The sequence below is a fragment of the Coffea arabica genome, chromosome 1e (genome assembly GCF_036785885.1).
Source record: "Coffea arabica cultivar ET-39 chromosome 1e, Coffea Arabica ET-39 HiFi, whole genome shotgun sequence".
Classification (NCBI taxonomy): Eukaryota; Viridiplantae; Streptophyta; class Magnoliopsida; order Gentianales; family Rubiaceae; genus Coffea; species Coffea arabica.
The window spans coordinates 35887153-35903969 of NC_092311.1; the positions used below are offsets into that span (position 1 = coordinate 35887153).

Consider the following 16817-nt stretch of genomic DNA (forward strand, 5'->3'; position numbering starts at 1 on the left):
GATTGAACTCCTCCACATTTTATGAGAAGCTTTCCATTTCAAAGTTCTAAATTCACTTACAGGTTTGGAAATGGGATTTTACCCCGAAGGCTTGCATCATGCTAGGCCCACCCTTGGCACAAAAAGGGTCCCCCCATAGGACATGCATCCGAATTGTTGGAACAATCGCTAACTCATGTCTTTTTCTTTTTTTCTCCTTTGAATCAGTTGCAGAAAGCTAGTAACGATTGGTTTATCTAAAGATGTCTTTTGTATCCTCAGGTAAAATTTCAAAATAGCTTCTCGGAAAAGCCCCATCATAACGCGATCCCGTAGTCGAGTCCAAAGGAATCGTGTAGACATGAGTACTCAGCCAGAATCGTCTGATAAGACCACTGCAACTACCCAGCCGGAAGCCGCAAGTCCCGGGGTTCAGTTGACTGAATTACTTACCAAATTTGGAGAAATGGCGTCTGAGATAGCAGCCCAAAAGAAGTTGATCGACGAGCTCATTAGTAGCGGAGTGCAACCCGAGCCTCCGCCCGTCAAACAACCGGAATCCGAACCATTTGTCATTCCTCCAATTCAAACCACTTTTGAGGGAGTTTTCAACCCGCAGTATACTTACACTCAAAATCCTCCGTTCTATCCTCCCTATGGGCAAGGATTTCAGCCTCAAGGTGGTCAAGGTGGTCCAAACATACCACCTGAGCCACATACCTTTTATCACACTACTGCTGAGCCATTCCTACCAGACCATACTGTTCAAACCAAGCCAGAAATGGGGGAATCTTCCGCTCCCGTTGATATAAAGCTGCTCAAACGCCTTGACCGTTTTGATGAGTTTATGAGAAAGAGTCAAGGGTTGAACAAGCAAGGAGTCCTGGATTACGATGAGCTTTGTCTCTTTCCAAATGTGCAATTGCCTGAGGGGTTCAAAACCCCTAAGTTTAACAAGTACGATGGGACGGGTAATCCCAAGACACACCTCCGACTGTTTGCTAACAAGTTGGGAAAACCCATAGACGATGAGAATCTGCCTTTAAGGTTGTTCCCGGAAAGTCTGGAAGGGGATGCTCTCGACTGGTACTCAAATTTGAAACCCGAAGAAGTAAAGACCTGGATTGACTTGTCCAATGCTTTTGTAAGGCAATACGAGTATAACTGCGAGCTGGCTCCGACACGAACCACGTTGGAAGGAACAAAAAGAAAACGCTCCGAGGATCACAAGACTTATGCCAATAGGTGGAGGAAAATAGTTGCAAAAGTCGAGCCACCGATGACTGAGGATGAAATCATACGCACTTTCATTAAAGCACATGATCCGCCGTACTTTGAAGAAATTTTCCGCATGACTGGATGCTCGTTCGCTGCCATTGTCAATAAACTTGAGGAGTACGATGACTTCGTGAAAGTTGGGAAGATTGTTAATGTCTCTGCCCTCAAATCCCAGTTGGATGCCTTGCAAGGATAGGGGAATAGTGGGAAGAACCCGCAACTTAAAAAGAAAGAGGGGGAAGCTGCCTTCATATGGGATCGAAACCCTATCCCAAGGCCTAGACCTCGACAATACCCCACCTACTCAAACCCTTAACCTTACTATTCAAACCCTCATCCTGTTTATCACACCAATATCACTCATCCTCGACCTCGCCCTGATTACACCAACTCGCCCATAGCCCCTTTTCAAATATCTCAACCTAATTTCCAATAAGTTCGACCCCGACCTCCCTACAATCAACAATTTTCTCCACCAAATAGACCCACCTATGATTATCCCCAACCCACCGAAACCTACAGCCAAAGCCGTACCCGAACATTCACCAATCTAGGCAGGCCGTTGGACCAGTTGTATGAGCAATTAAAGGCTGCCGGTAAAATAGCTGTGATTCCCCCTCCAACTTACCCTTATGGCATGCCTGCCGGATACAATCCACAGTCCGCTTGTGCCTATCATTCGGGAGCATCTGGTCACCCAACCGCTGATTGTAAAGCCCTTAAGCACAAAGTCCAAGACATGATCGAGGCTGGGGAAATAGTGCTAAGAGGAAAGGGTGAACAAGGACCAAGTGTAAGTACAAACCCCTTTCCCAAACACAAGGACACCTTAGAGGCATCCACCTCCAATGACGAAATTTGAAAAATCTTGAAGGAACCTTGCACAATTTGGATGGCCGAGTATCTTCCCTCTCGAAGGGGAATTTCGGTAAATCTAGGGGTTGTTATTTACTAAAGTTCGTAAAAACTATTTCTTGCATATGTAAATAGTTTAATGAAAGCATCTTTTGCAATTGAGTTTTTATCTTGTTTTCGCTTTGATTTGGAGTTTCATGAAATGCACAGTTTGTTTTATTTATTTGATTTTTGTCCTGATTTTTTAATTCTTTAAGATGGCCAAAGATGAAATTATTTGACCCTTTGAATATCACTGTGCTAGAATCCGATGACGGCTTCATTGAAAAATCCCTTCATTGAAAATCTCTTCATTGGGAAAATCCCTTCATTGAAAATCCCTTCATTAAAAAATCTCTTCATTGAAAAATCCCTTCATTGAAAATTCTTTCATTAAAAAATCCCTTCATTGAAAATCCCTTCATTAAAAAATCTCTTCATTGAGAAAATCCCTTCATTGAAAAATTCCTTCATTGAGAAAGCTCTTCATTGAAAAATCCCTTCATTAAGAAAGCCCTTCATTGAGAAATCCCTTCATTGCGTATTCTAACGGGAGCCAAGTTGAAAGAAGCTAATTGGTTAAAGCAGTGTCATGAACAATTGGCCTTGATTGATGAAAAGCGTCTGAATGATATGGCCAATGTTATCAGAAATGCATGGCTCGGGCTTACAACAAGAAAGGTCCACCGGCAATCCTTTGAAGAATGGGACAAAGTGCTAAAACAAATTTTTCCAATGCAAGATGAAGCCAAAGGCAAATTTGCTCCAAGTTGGCAAGGGCCATTCGTTGTTCAAAAAGTGTTACTTGGCGGGGCATTCATTTTGACAGAGATGGATGGGCAGACATTCCCTCAACCTATCAACTCAGACATGTGTAAGAAGTTTTTATTTTTGATTATGCAAATTTCTTTTGGAAATCATGCAAGGGGCGAAACAAAAGTCAGGCCATCTTCCTTTCCAATCAAAACATTTCATCCCTCGTCATCCCCTTTGAGCTATCAGAACAATAATTTTTGTTTGGCAGCCCCTGAGAATTGCAAACCCCACACTGGGGCAAATTTATTTTGAGAAAAGATGATCAAGAGGGAAAAGAAGAAAGAAAACCCCCACATTGGGGCAAATTTATTTTGAGATGATATGATCAAAAGACAAAAGAAAAAAAAAAGAAGGCAAAAAACCCCCACATTGGGGCAAATTTAGTTTTCAAAAGGAAATGCAAAAGTGAGGAAATGCAATGAAAAATGCGAAGAGAGAAATCCAATCAAACTGGGGCAAATTTTCCTCGGTTTCGTTCAAAATTGGAAACAATCTCAAAATGATGCAATCTCAGGTTATTTCACACCTCTCATTAAAATTTTTTCCTTTCAAGCCTCAACTTTTCTTGAAAACACCCCACCTGACCTCATTTCAAAAGCCCAAAATCCTGGCTTTCGTCGCTTGCTGTATTTCTATTGGGAAGTTTGCTAATCAACTGGCGAGTGATGTCCATAATGCCTTCGCTTAAGTTTATAAGGGAAGCGCACTTTACTGATGCCAGCAATCTTCAACTTACATTCCTGAGTCGATTATGGTCGAACTCTTCCATTGCTTTCTTAGGTGAAAACCCGAAATGGCACCTCAAAAGAAAGGGAGAAAAAGAAGAAAAGAAAAGAAAAACAAAACAAAACAAAAGGTGGTGGGGAGCAACCTTGGTGAAAACCCGGAAGGGCGCCGAGGTGGATTTTTACAATGAGCGAGCACGAGGAGGAACAGCTGGTGACTTGGTTCATTTGGGATTTCTCTTCGAAATACTTCTACCAGTATCGAATTCCGAAACAAGGATATCCAGGGATTCGAATATAACATCCGTTGGCCAAAACTGTGTCACTTTGGAAAAATATTCTTTTGCAAATACATTCTTATGAAACTCATTTTTCCTCAATTGCTTGTATTCATGGCATTTTATAGGATTGAGCACAATTGATTGTGTTTTGTATTCTTTTTCACATTCATTCCTGCATGACATGTGAAGTTACCTTGCATACATCATTCTTGGTCATTGAATTTCGGTGAATAACAATCCCCGTGGTTTACTCAAAGCATACTTGGATTCAATCATCTCTTGAAAAGGGTTAAGGTTCAACAAAGCCAGTTACGCAGGCTTCACAATATGGCAAAATGCATACCCGGTTAGTCTGGGAAAAGCAGTGACGTTTGGAAGCGACAAATCCAACTAAGTCAGATGTCGCAGCAAAAGTTGGCGAAGGCATCAAAAGACTCATGTTTACACGATTCTCAAGGGCAAACGGCTCAAATGATGGTGGCACTTTTCTTTGTCCTTTCTCTTTTGCAGAAAAATTTCATGCGTGAAAACAGTCACACTTTGCACTGGGGCAAGTATCGGAAAGGATTCCCCAGTGAACAAAGATGGATCGAAAATGTCACGAGCAAATTTGCTCAAAAGGTGCAACAACATGGCAATGCGGAATCAACTATAGGCGCAGATGCAAAGACTTAACCTCTACTAGGGCAAAACTTTGAGATCCTTTTCAGGTAAGTATATTAGAATGTCATGACCTTAAATCTTATTCGAGCCAGTCCCATGATTTTAAATTTTATTCGGGTCAGTCCCATGATTTAATTTTTATTCGGGCCAGTCCTATGATTTTAAACTTTATTCGGGTCAGTCCCATGATTTTAAATTTTATTCGGGTCAGTCCCGTGATTTTAAATCTCTTGTTCGGGCCAGTCCCATGATTTAAGTTTTTATTCGGGTCAGTCCCATGATTTTAAATTTTATTCGGGTCAGTTCCGTGATTTTAAATCTCTTGTTCGGGCCAGTCCCATGATTTTAAATTTTATTCGGGTCAGTCCCATGATTTTAAACTTTATTCGGGTCAGTCCCATGATTTTAAGTTTGTTCGGGTCAGTCCCATGATTTAAGTTTTTATTCGGGTCAATCCCATGATTTTAAATTTTATTCGGATCAGTCCCATGATTTTAAGTTTGTTTGGGTCAGTCCCATGATTTTAAATTTTATTCGGGTCAGTCCCATGATTTTAAATCTCTTGTTCGGGCCGGTCCCATGATTTTAAATTTTGTTCGGGTCAGTCCCATGATTTTCATTTTGTTCGGGCCAGTCCCACGATTTTAAACCTTGTTCGGGTCAGCCCCGCTTTTAAATTTCTTGTTCGGGTCAGTCCCGATTTTTAATTTCCTGTCTCGGATCAGTCCCGCTTTTAAATTTCTTTTTTTAATTTCTTGTTGGGTCAGTCCCATTTTTAAAATTTTGTCAAAGAGGTCAATCTCGGTTTCTAAAGCGTCCATCGTCCGAGTCATTCGCAGCCAAATAACACAGGTGAGTATTTGGTGTCTACTTCTTTGTCTCAAGTTTTTCAAAACTCAGACAAAGAGGGGCAAACTGTAGACACCAAATTTTCAGTGTAATTTCATTTACTATTTGGTTTTTATTTGTCGTGTTAGTTTTATTCACTTTTTAGTTTTAGTTTTTTAGTTTTTATTTTATTATTTTTATTTGTAAGTTTTAGCATAGAATTTCTCGAAAAAGGAAAAAAAAGAGAAAAAAGAAAGAAAAGAAAAAAGGAAAAGCATTCAAAAAAATATGATTTAATTGTTTTTTAAATTCAATGTTTTCTTGAAAAAGAGAAAAATGATAAAAATGAAAAATGATTTAAATTGTTGTTAAATGATTTACTTAAATTGTTGTTTTTGTTACTTATTTTTATTATCAATTTTGTTAAATTATTAAAAAAATTAAAAAAAATTAAAAAAAATAGCCGCACATGCATGCGGCACCAAAATTTTTTACAGGAGGGCTAGAGGATTCTTGGCTCAATGGATCGGATGGCTGGGGGAGAGAGTAGAGCAAACCTTTCATCCTCACCATTGGGGTGAGGGTTTAGGAGCCTTGGGTTTCATATAAAAGAAAAGAAAGCAGCGGCAGGAAAGGGGTTTTTTCTAGGAGAACGGCTGATGAAGGTTGGACGGCTAGAAAAAAAAAATGCAGCTTTGAGGGAGTGGTGAGCAAAAAGATACGAAGCAAGAGAGATAGCTACGCGGGGGGAGGGGGTTTCTTGGTAACAGCAGAGAACTAAGGGAGAGTTTTGGAGGGATAACCGGAGAAGCAAGGAATAGAGTGGGGGGCTGAAGTGGGTGAGAAAAGGAGTGACGGCTGAAAAACTGAGGGCTTTGAAAGATTGGAAAACTGAGGAGGGTTTGAAAAATAGAGCAACGGGGGAGAGACCGAGAAGAAGAGAGTGAAGAGGAAGGAACGTGAGCCCAACAAAGGACAGCCTCCAATCTCGGGGCCAGAGAGACAACCTCCGTTTCAGCTTCCAGGTATCTGATAGCCATCGTTCTTCTCCCCCTGGGTTCTGAAGTCGCAATGGCTGACTTCCACATCTTCTTTCTTTTGTTTGTTTCCAGAAGTGTTGATAAAGATTCAAACTTTGAGTTTCTGTTTGCTTTTTATATTGATACTAAGCTTGTTAATAGCCATGATAAGTTAGAACCAAATCTGTTAAAGTGAAGCCTGGTTTTGCGTTTTTGTTGGGTCTTTGTTAAGCCGAATATGCATCTTTGTTAAGCTTGTTGAAATCAAGGACTCATGGTTATTGTTGTCTTGTCGTTCTCCCTCTTTTCTTCCTGTTTACTCTTTATACAATGATCTGTTCCTTTTCCTGCAAACTTGGGTCACCTAGTTGAACTTCATTTCGGTGGTTATGCTGGGATTTTGAGGATTATATGAAACAAAAATGATGGGTTCGATTGGAAGGTCTTAGCGGAAAGTCTGCTGCCGCTTTGTCCATTTCAATTAGACTGCATTTTACTTCTTAGCGGAAGGTCTTAGTTGAATTATCATGACTAAGGTTGTGTTCAGTCAGAGTATTAGGAAAATGAAGCATATGCGTATTTGAGAATTCGGTAATACAATCATCAGTTTCATTTGCCTTGTTTCTGGTTTGTTTGGGTCAGAATTTAGCATGAATATAGATCATTTTTGATGTATTTTGAGTCTGAAAGTTTGTTGGAAGCTCATGGTATGATATTGCTGAAGTTGCCAAGTTATTTAAAAGTTGTTCCTTTAAAAAACGCAGCAAGGGAAAGTTTGCCGCACCTTTTATGCTGCGTTTTCTTCTTTTTGTTACTAATTGAGCTTGTGCACTTCAGTTTCGTGTTTAATCTTGTGCTGAAAAGAGGAAATTGGATGAGTGAATTGAGTTTGCAAGTATGGGTCTAAAATACTTGAGTTATGATTGAATGCTTGCTGAAAAAATAGACTTTCAGGTTATTGAACCATTTTTGCATAGATGTTTTTCCAGAATTGTTCATGATACTTTTCTAAGTTTTCTTGTTTGTTTGGATATCGAAGTTACGGGTTGTATTACGTACTTTGAAGCTTGGATGTTGGGGCCTTGTTTAAGTTTTTTTGGTTGCCAATAAGCTGCGAAAATTCTGGAAATAGAAGTCAGCTATGAGGAAGTAAGATGCTTCGTAAACTTTGCAGCAAAGGATAATGAAGTTTCCGAATCTTTTTCTGCATTTTCAGATTTTGCATGATTTTATGACTAAGTTACCGGCTTGTTGAAGTTTGTATTTGCTTTGGGTTTAATGTCAAGGCTTTGCTTGGTCGGCTGATATGTTAGTTGCATTATGATTTCATTTATTTGAGAAGCTCAGTTGACGGGTTTTTACTTTAAGTGCAAGTTTAATTCCGAATTTACACCCGTTGGACTGCAAGTATACAGGTCACAATTGTAGTACGAGATGTGTATCGGGTCGATCCCACGAGGAGCAATTTAAAACAATTATTAGATACTAATTTACTCTATTATTTAGACTCACAATAAAATTAAGCAGAAAATTTAGAATTAAATTCAACTACAAGAGTTCTTAACTAGAAAATTGCAATATCTCAAGAGGAGTAGAATTCACTAAATATTAAGATCTAGGGATGTAGATTCCACTTATGACACAAAAGATCTAAAATGAATTAATTCAACACTTGTTACTGCTCTTGTTTAACCAAGGATTCATTTCCAAAAATACCAAAATCACATTCTCATGATAATAATGGGTTAAAACAGATTAGTTTTTCCTAATCTCTTGGTAAATACTAAATCTGTTCTTATTCACACATGAAATGCAGATTTCATCCACTTGAATGTATTTCTATTCTCATGAATATACAACTCAAGTTCTACTTGTGTCATTCCATTAGTTTTACCATTTCTTAATGAATAAAAATAACTATAAACCTGTTATTGGTGATCAAACAACAACAAGTAATCAAGCATACACAAGTAGACAAGTTAATACAACATATAACAAGAATGAATAACAATCAATTCATATCATTTGGCCATAAGCTTCATCTACTCCCTAGATAAAGAAAATTAGCTACTCATGAATGATAAATCACTCATAACTTCATTAATGTAAATCATCATGAATTACAAATACAAGAGGAGTAAAGAAAGCCTTAGCCAAGATATGGTGAAGCCTTCAAAAATCTTCTTTGTTCTTCAACTTAGATGATTACACAATGAAATCCCAATTTTTCTTGCAGTTCCTAGGTAGAGAGAATATGTTTTTCTGTAAGAATCTAAGCTACGAATGAATGTCCAGACCTCTCCCTATATCTCTGCATAAAAAACACTCAAAGGCTTCATTTTTCCAAGTCAAATTCTATCCTTTGATTCCCAAATCTCCACTTTGTTAGCATAGTCAAAAACCAATATTTTTGACTTGAAAATAAGCCACTTTTCTTGCCCTTTTGTCTTCTGAAGCATGTGCACCGAATTCCCTTGCATCTTATAGCTGGAAAGTGGTATGAACACAAGAGAATTGGCTGAGTCAAATTGCAGAATTTCGGCTATAAAACGCGCCTACACAAAACGCGGCTACAACTCGCGTTTTTTGCACTCGCGTTTTCACTTTGACCTTATTTCAACTGCGATTTTCTCCATGATGCAGGCCGAACTGTTTTTTGTGCAAAACACCAAAGTTGTAGCCCTTTGAGTTAGCTTTCCAATGCTCTAAAAATCATCCAAATCGGAGCTTTGTAGCCTGAGATATGATCGAAATACTGTCACCTGTTCAAACCTCTGTTTTAACTTCCGACCACAGAATGCAGCTTCTGTATTCCAACGTTTTGCCCATGAAGATGGCAGACATGGATTTTGATGTCTTCATACGAATTGTAGGTCTCTTTCTTAGATTTAAAATGGTATAAAGATCACCTCAATCCGATAAGTGTAGCTCCAGATATGGTCAAAATACTGAAGAGTGTCAAAACTGACTTGTATTGCATTTCCTCACTTGAACGTTTTTCACTTCATTCTTCTTGTTGCCACTTGAATTCATCACCAAAACTCTATTTTTTTACCTCATTTGACATCCTTTGGTGATTGAATCATCATTCCTGCATAAAAATGAAGTTTTTACCATTAAAATCAATAGAAATGCAATATTATCCACTTTTACCAAAAATATATAATTTTACCAAAAACCTCTTTATTTTATTTATAAAACTAAATAATCAACTCAAAATTAACTAATAAAATGCACTTAAAAATACGTAAAATAAACTCTTATCAAATACCCCCACACTTGAATCATTGCTTGTCCTCAAGCAATATAAAATTCTAACCATCAATGATCCAAAAAAATTGAAAATAAACATATGTAGTATTTCAACTCCATTTCCTTGAATCAAGGTAAATAACCCTTATGTGATCTTTCCATTAAGTTCAAGTACTCATAATATCAAGCAAAGAAGAGCCAAGTATACCATAATTTTACCAATTCAACTCAACTTCTTATTTTTATCCAATTTCGCAAGCAAGCAACTCCTATAGTCAATAAAGATGCTAACTAATCTCATGATCAACTTCTTATTTTTCTTAAAGAGGGATTTAATTTACTTTTTATTTATTTATTTATTATTATTATTATTATTTTTTATATATATTTTAAGGGTTAAATATTACTTAAGTTGTGAAAAATGCCTTTTGACGCGAAGATCAACATTTTTAGATGCAGATCCCCGGTTACTCAACATTGCACATACTCAAGTTGCTTTGCATACTTTTAATTCAAGTACCTTTTTACGCGAATGTCAACATTTGTAGATGCCAACCCCCGGTTACTCGGTATGAGAATCATTGGAGTAGAATAACCTTTTTTTTTTTCAATATATATATATAATAAAATTCCCTCTAAGAGTAATCATGAGAAGAGTATGACACTTATTAACCATATTAATTTCTTATCTTATAAAATTAGATAAAAAAAGAATTTTCATCAAATATACAAAATGTAGGCATAATTTTCTCCACTTTACTAGATATACTTTCCTATAGATGTAAAAATTATAATAACATAAAAATCATTTCCAAATTTCATGAGAAAAGAAGTATCAAAACCGCATATATTTATTTTAAAAGGATAAGTGACAACATTTTATTTATTTATTATAGTTAATAACATATATGTGTATAAGGTTTTGGAAAAATTTTGACAGAGTCTCCCCTTAAAAGTGGACTAAAACTCCCTGCCAGCAACCACAAGAAACACCATTTAAGCACAAGAATTATATCAAACACAACTAAAACCACAAGTATCATACATATTTCTCCCCCCACACTTAAATTACACATTGTCCTCAATGTGTAGGGAAGAAATGAAACAAAAGAAGAAAAGAAAAGAAAGAAGTACTCCCCAAGTCAATGGCTGAGATCCTTATCAGCCACTAATCACGAACCACTGTCAAAATACAAGTACCTACCACATAGAAAACAGAAAAATAAAATGAAGTTAAACATCTTAAGTTCCACAAGTTAAGATAATTAGGCAAGCAAGTTCATCAACTAAAGATAGCTTCTGCAGTGTGCCAAGTCAGTCATCCCCCTCGGCATCATCGTCATCCTCTGCATCACGATTGGGCGGTGGATGAATGCCCAAATGATCTTCAATTCGGCTTAGACGATTCCTAACGTCAGCGAACTGGAATGCAAAGTCCTCCATATGATCAAAAAGTCGCTGCCAATTAGTTTGTGGTGGAGGAGGAGGTGGTGTTGCAGTAGATGGTCCAGCTTCATCCCGACCATGTCTAGCCTTCTGTCTTCGCTCCTGAACAGGGCGAGGAATGTTCCCTGTGCCAATACCAAGGCGGCGAAGAGTAGTGATAGTCATCTCAGCACGTGGTGGAACATACTCCCGCCGCATGCCTTCTAAGGGAACCTCAAAACGGGGGAAGATTAAAGTCAGTAGACGAGGAAATGAAAGTTTGAAGGAAGTTGTCTTACGCCTCGCCGTAGACCTAATGTGGCTGATGATGATGTTAGGCAATGAAATCCGAGCATATGGAGATGTCCGGTTATGGAACATGTAATCCAAGAAGTAGATATCGCTCTTGCGGACCTCCGTGTGCCCCGTCTTCTTTGGGATGACATTGTGAGCCATCATGTAAATGATAAGACGATGACGAGGTTCGAATACATTCGCCAATATAGTCTCCTTTCTGGTAGAGCGAAAAGGTTGGTACTCGAGACCAAACCTAGCCATGGCCAATGAGGGATCCCACCTCCTATTCGGGGGAACAAACTCCTTCTTCAAGTCTACTGGACGTCCGTCATCCATACACCCCAAAATAGCAGCCAAATCTTGCCGTGACAAGGTGATTCGTCTTCCACGCACCCAGGACTCAACTATTTCTCCACTATGGCGCGCCTTACTTTCAATGTTGGCGTAAAACTCGCGCACCAAGTCTGGGTAGTAATGGTTTGGAAGGGTGAGAATCGGAGCCCATCCTAGCTGAGCAAAAGCTTCTGAGATGTTGTACATCATCTCAACTGGTGGACTGACGTGCATCTCAAACAAAAACTCCAAATTAGCACGCGCCTCATGCCACTCCTGATTCCTGCGAGTGTTGAACCTAGCACTGTCAAATACCGATTTTTCCGCTCCACGGGAGGTGCCCTCACCAGGTCGACGGTTAATTGGTGGAGGAGAAGGTGAATTCTCCTCTTCAGTCACCTCCATCTCTTCATTAACCTTCCTCTCCTCACTACTAGAGGATGAAAGTACCGCTCTTCTTCCCCTTGGCATAGTACCTAAAAAATATTTCAATTATCCACATGTACTACAACTTATTATTTGGCAACAAAAGTTCAACATTAATCCAAATAACCTCAAATACAATTGCTCAAGTTCTAATCATTCAATGATCGTACAAGACATATTTTCTGCCTAAAGTTGCCCAAAATCACCAAATTACACAAGATATGTATCAATTATAATTTAATTAGTGAAAATAGGAACAATTACGATTATAACTATTTAGAATTAACAATAATAATAAGCTTTTAGCTATAATCATGTTTAGGCAAAAATTAAACTAATTAACTCACCAAATCAACCAAATTACTCAATATACACAATGCACATGCTAAAATATCATCAACTAACCATTCTTAACCATAATTAGTCATTACCAATAACTCAAAAACATCCTAAATCCATTTTCCAATTTCCTCCAAATATAGCAATTGTGAATTTTTAAAGCAATAATGACCAACAACTTGCTACATTTAAACATGTAAACATACTTAAACAATCTTAATAAGCATGAATAAATTCAAAAATGGTCAAATACATCATCAAATTTTCGACATTAAAAGATGTCAGATAGCTCAGGATAAAAAAATATGACTTTCTAAAATCAAAAGATTTGATGAAGAAACTTACCTCAATCACGTAGAAGGATGTTTGGTGATGCTAAAAATGTCAAAAGCCCTATGAAACAACCACCAATTGACCTCAAATAGAAGAAATTAGAGTTTAAGAACCCTAACCTTTAATCCCTCAAAAACCTGATTTTAGGTGTTTTTCTTGGATTTTAATCGGTTAAAAAGGGTATATGAAGCTCAAAAGGTGTTGGGGTGATGATTTCTAGCAAGATTATGGAGTAAAAATGAAGATTTGTGAGTTGCTTAGAGGAGAAGAAGAAAAACGCGCCTGAAAAATTAAGAAGAGAGGAAAAAAATGAAGCTGAAATCGCGTTTGTGAAGGCTATATTCAGACACAAAACGCGACTAAAAACGCGCCTTCAACTCGCGTTTTTAAAGTCGCGTTTCCTGCACAAATCTTGCAGGACTGAAAACGCGACTTTAATTGTGTCGCGTTTTCCAGTTTTGCTTAGGCGAGAAAACGCGACTTCCTCCAAAACGCGACTTGAAGTCGCGTTTTAAAGGCGCATTTTCTGTTCTGCAGGCGCAGAATTGAAAACGCGATTCTGAGAAACGCGACTTTTAGTCGCGTTTTCTGCTTCGATTTTTAGCAGAATTTCAACTTTTGAAAAATTACAAAAGGTACCCCAATGACTCAAAATGCATCATAGATCATTTGTTTGCCAATTTTAATGACTGGAACAAATGTAAAACATTAAAAACATGCATTTTACCCCTTTATAATGAATCAAAAACACCTTTAACGCAAATTGAGGGGTTGAGTTGTTTGATCAAAGTTCGCCTTTTTTGTACTTAATTGGTCATCCTTGCCTTCAATTGCCAACCCTACATTACAAAAACAACAATTTAGCTAAAACATTGATTCAAACCACAAAATCACACCAAGTTAACAAATATAACCTAAATATTGGGTTGCCTCCCAATTAGCGCTTTTGTTTATAGTCGTTGGCTCGACTGAAAAAATTGAATCACTTTAGAGCATTAGAGAGAGATTTTCTCCCCATGGGTCGAAACTCCCGAGCCAATCCACCATGTGGTGAACCATGCATTGATCTTCATAGTCCAATTTCCTCAAATGCCAAGGAGGAATATTAGACTTGTCATAGAGAGGCTCAACTTCACCTTGGAGTGGATTTTGCTTGTCTTTTCTGAATTGGCTCAACTTTTCACCATTTTCTTCATGGAATGGCGAATTTATTAAGCCAACTTCCATCCTTATCTTCTCCTCCTTTGTTCCTACACCATGAAAGTTAGTACCAAGAACATTTATAAATTTAACTTCTTCGGTCCTTTCTTGGTTAACCTTTTCATCATATGGCATATTAGAAACAAGAGCAGTAGGCTCTATATTCCCTTCTTTATTATCCAAATTGAATTCCAATTCCTCACCATTAACCCGTAATATAAGCTTACCTTTTTCTACATCAATTATAGTTCGTGCAGTGGCTAAAAACGGTCGTCCTAGAATAATTGGCATTCTCACATCTTCTTCAATATCTAAGACAACAAAATCCACAGGTATTATAGATTGTCTTACCTTTATGAGCACATTTTCCAAAATACCCATGGGACGTGTGATTGACCGATCCGCCAATTGCAATGTAATATTGGTAGCTTTTAGCTCTTGAAGTCCCAATCTCCGGGCAACCGATAACGGCATAAGTGACACACTTGCACCTAAATCACATAAAGCATTAGAAAAATGCAATTGACCAATAGTGCAAGGAATAGAAAAACTTCCCGTATCTTTCAATTTAGGAGGGAGTTTATTCTTAATCAATGCACTACACTCTTCCGTTAATGCTATCATCTCATTATCTACAATTTTCCTCTTCTTTGACATGATGTCTTTCAAGAAACGTGCATAAGAGCGAATCTGTGTTATAGCATCAATGAAAGGAATGTTAATGTGCAATTGTTTAAACATTTTGAAGAACTTTTCAAACTCCCGATCCTGTCCATCTTTCTTCAACCTGTGAGGAAGAGGTATCACATTAGAATTTAATTTGGGATGAAGTGCATCAATATCAATGATAACATGATCATTTTGACTTTCTTGCTCCCCTTCAATTGCTTGCTTCTTGTCTTTTTCACCACCTGAATTTTCAAAATCGAATCCCTCAACCGTTTTACCGCTTCTAAGAATGATTGCATTGACATGCTCTCTTGGATTCACTTCGATTTTACTTGGTAATTCACCAGGGTTTCTATTGTTGATCACATTGGCAATTTGACCAATTTGAACCTCCAAGTTTTTGTACATCCCAGCTAATTGGTCCAACCGCCCCTCAACTCGCTCGAATCTATCCGAAGTCACCTTAGCAAGTTTTTCCACCGCGATCTCCCAATTTGGTTTAGTTTCAGCCTGTGATTGCCTTGGTTGAAATCCCGGCGGATTGGTTGGCCTTTGTTGATTGCCTTGATCTTTCCATCCAAAGTTTGGATGATTTCTCCACCCCGGATTGTAAGTATTCGAGTAGGGATTATTTGGAGCATTTCGGTTGTAATTATTGACAAATTGTACCTGCTCAGAATCAACACACTCATTAATATCATGTTCACCTCCACAGAAAGAGCAACAAGCTACGTGTGCATTAGATGAACTTGGACCAACTCCACCTTGTCTACTTAGCAATTTCATCACATTATTCATTTGAGCACTCAGCATATTGAGAGTGTCCATTTCTATCATACCTGCGTGACGTCTCGTATTACCTCTTTCATTGGCCCATTGGTAGTTATTTGCGGCCATTTCTTCTATCAAATTCTGAGGTTCTTGGGGTGATTTACCCATTAAAGCTCCACCTGCGGCTGCATCAATAATAGTTTTAGTGGAGAAAGATAAACCATTATAAAAGGTTTGTATAATCAGCCATTCGGGTAGTCCATGGTGTGGACATTTCAGTAACAAATCTCTAAACCTTTCCCATGCTTCATATAATGATTCTCCTTCCATTTGACTAAAACCAGTGATATCCATTCTTAGCTTAGCAGTCTTACCAGGTGGAAAATACTTATTCAAAAATGCCCTTGATAAATCATCCCATGTGGTAAAAATGTTAGGAGCATGAGAGTGTAACCACATTTTTGCCTTATCTCTTAATGAAAATGGGAACAACCGTAACCTTATAGCATCATCACTAACTCCATTCATTTTAATTGTATCACATATTTCTAAGAATGTAGCTAAGTGTGAGTTAGGATCTTCTACAACATTACCTCCAAATTGAGATTGTTGAACCATTTGGATAAGTGATGGCTTAATCTCAAAGTTGTTAGCATTTACCGTAGGCCTTACTATGCTTGTTTGAGATCCTTGTGTTCCCGGTAGAGCAAAATCTCGTAGAACTCGCCTATTTGCTTCATTTTCAGCCATTTCTTCTTCAAATGGTAGTTCTATCAAAATTTCCTCTATCGGTTGCCAAATCTCTTGCTCCTCCTGCTGTTGTGTGTGCCTCCTTTGTCTACGTAGTGTCCTCTCAATTTCTGGATCGAAAGGTGCGACTTCTCGAGACTCCCGGTGCATACACTACAAACAGAAATAAGGGATATTATGCAACTTCAATGGTAAAAAAAACTGATTATAATATAAGATTAAATATAATCTAAAAAATAAAGCTGTCTAAATTAATAAAGATGATTAGGCTCTAATATTGCCGCTCCCCGGCAACGGCGCCAAAAACTTGGTGGGTTTTTGCTTTAAGTGCAAGTTTAATTCCGAATTTACACTCGTTGGACTGCAAGTATACAGGTCACAATTGTAGTACGAGATGTGTATCGGGTCGATCCCACGAGGAGCAATTTAAAACAATTATTAGATACTAATTTACTCTATTATTTAGACTCACAATAAAATTAAGCAGAAAATTTAGAATTAAATTCAACTACAAGAGTTCTTAACTAGAAAATTGCAAT

At 37.9% G+C, this 16817-nt stretch overlaps 1 protein-coding gene and 1 non-coding gene across 2 annotated transcripts; one reads left to right on the forward strand and one right to left on the reverse strand.

Annotated features, from left to right (window-relative positions):
- Positions 1-13875: 13875 nt before the first annotated feature.
- On the reverse strand, positions 13876-16056 carry LOC113693578 (uncharacterized). The gene is made up of 3 exons (XM_072070758.1): positions 15693-16056; positions 14160-15485; positions 13876-14078 (listed from the first exon to the last, which is right to left on the reverse strand). Exons 1-3 carry the CDS (start codon positions 16054-16056, stop codon positions 13876-13878), a joined length of 1893 nt encoding a protein of 630 aa, XP_071926859.1.
- LOC113719597 (small nucleolar RNA R71) lies at positions 15785-15891 on the forward strand. The gene has a single exon (XR_003454934.1). It is a non-coding gene; the product is annotated as a small nucleolar RNA R71 (small nucleolar RNA).
- Positions 16057-16817: the final 761 nt, after the last annotated feature.

Excerpts from the sequence above, each read along its gene's own strand:
- LOC113693578 (XM_072070758.1), bottom strand. The coding sequence starts at position 16,056 with ATGAATGGAGTTAGTGATGATGCTATAAGGTTACGGTTGTTCCCATTT. Across the intron at positions 15,486-15,692 it reads CGCAGGTGGAGCTTTAATGG|CTTGTTGCTCTTTCTGTGGA; the intron begins GTAAATCACCCC and ends ATGCACACGTAG. Across the intron at positions 14,079-14,159 it reads TAAATTTATAAATGTTCTTG|AAAATGGTGAAAAGTTGAGC; the intron begins GTACTAACTTTC and ends CATTCCATGAAG.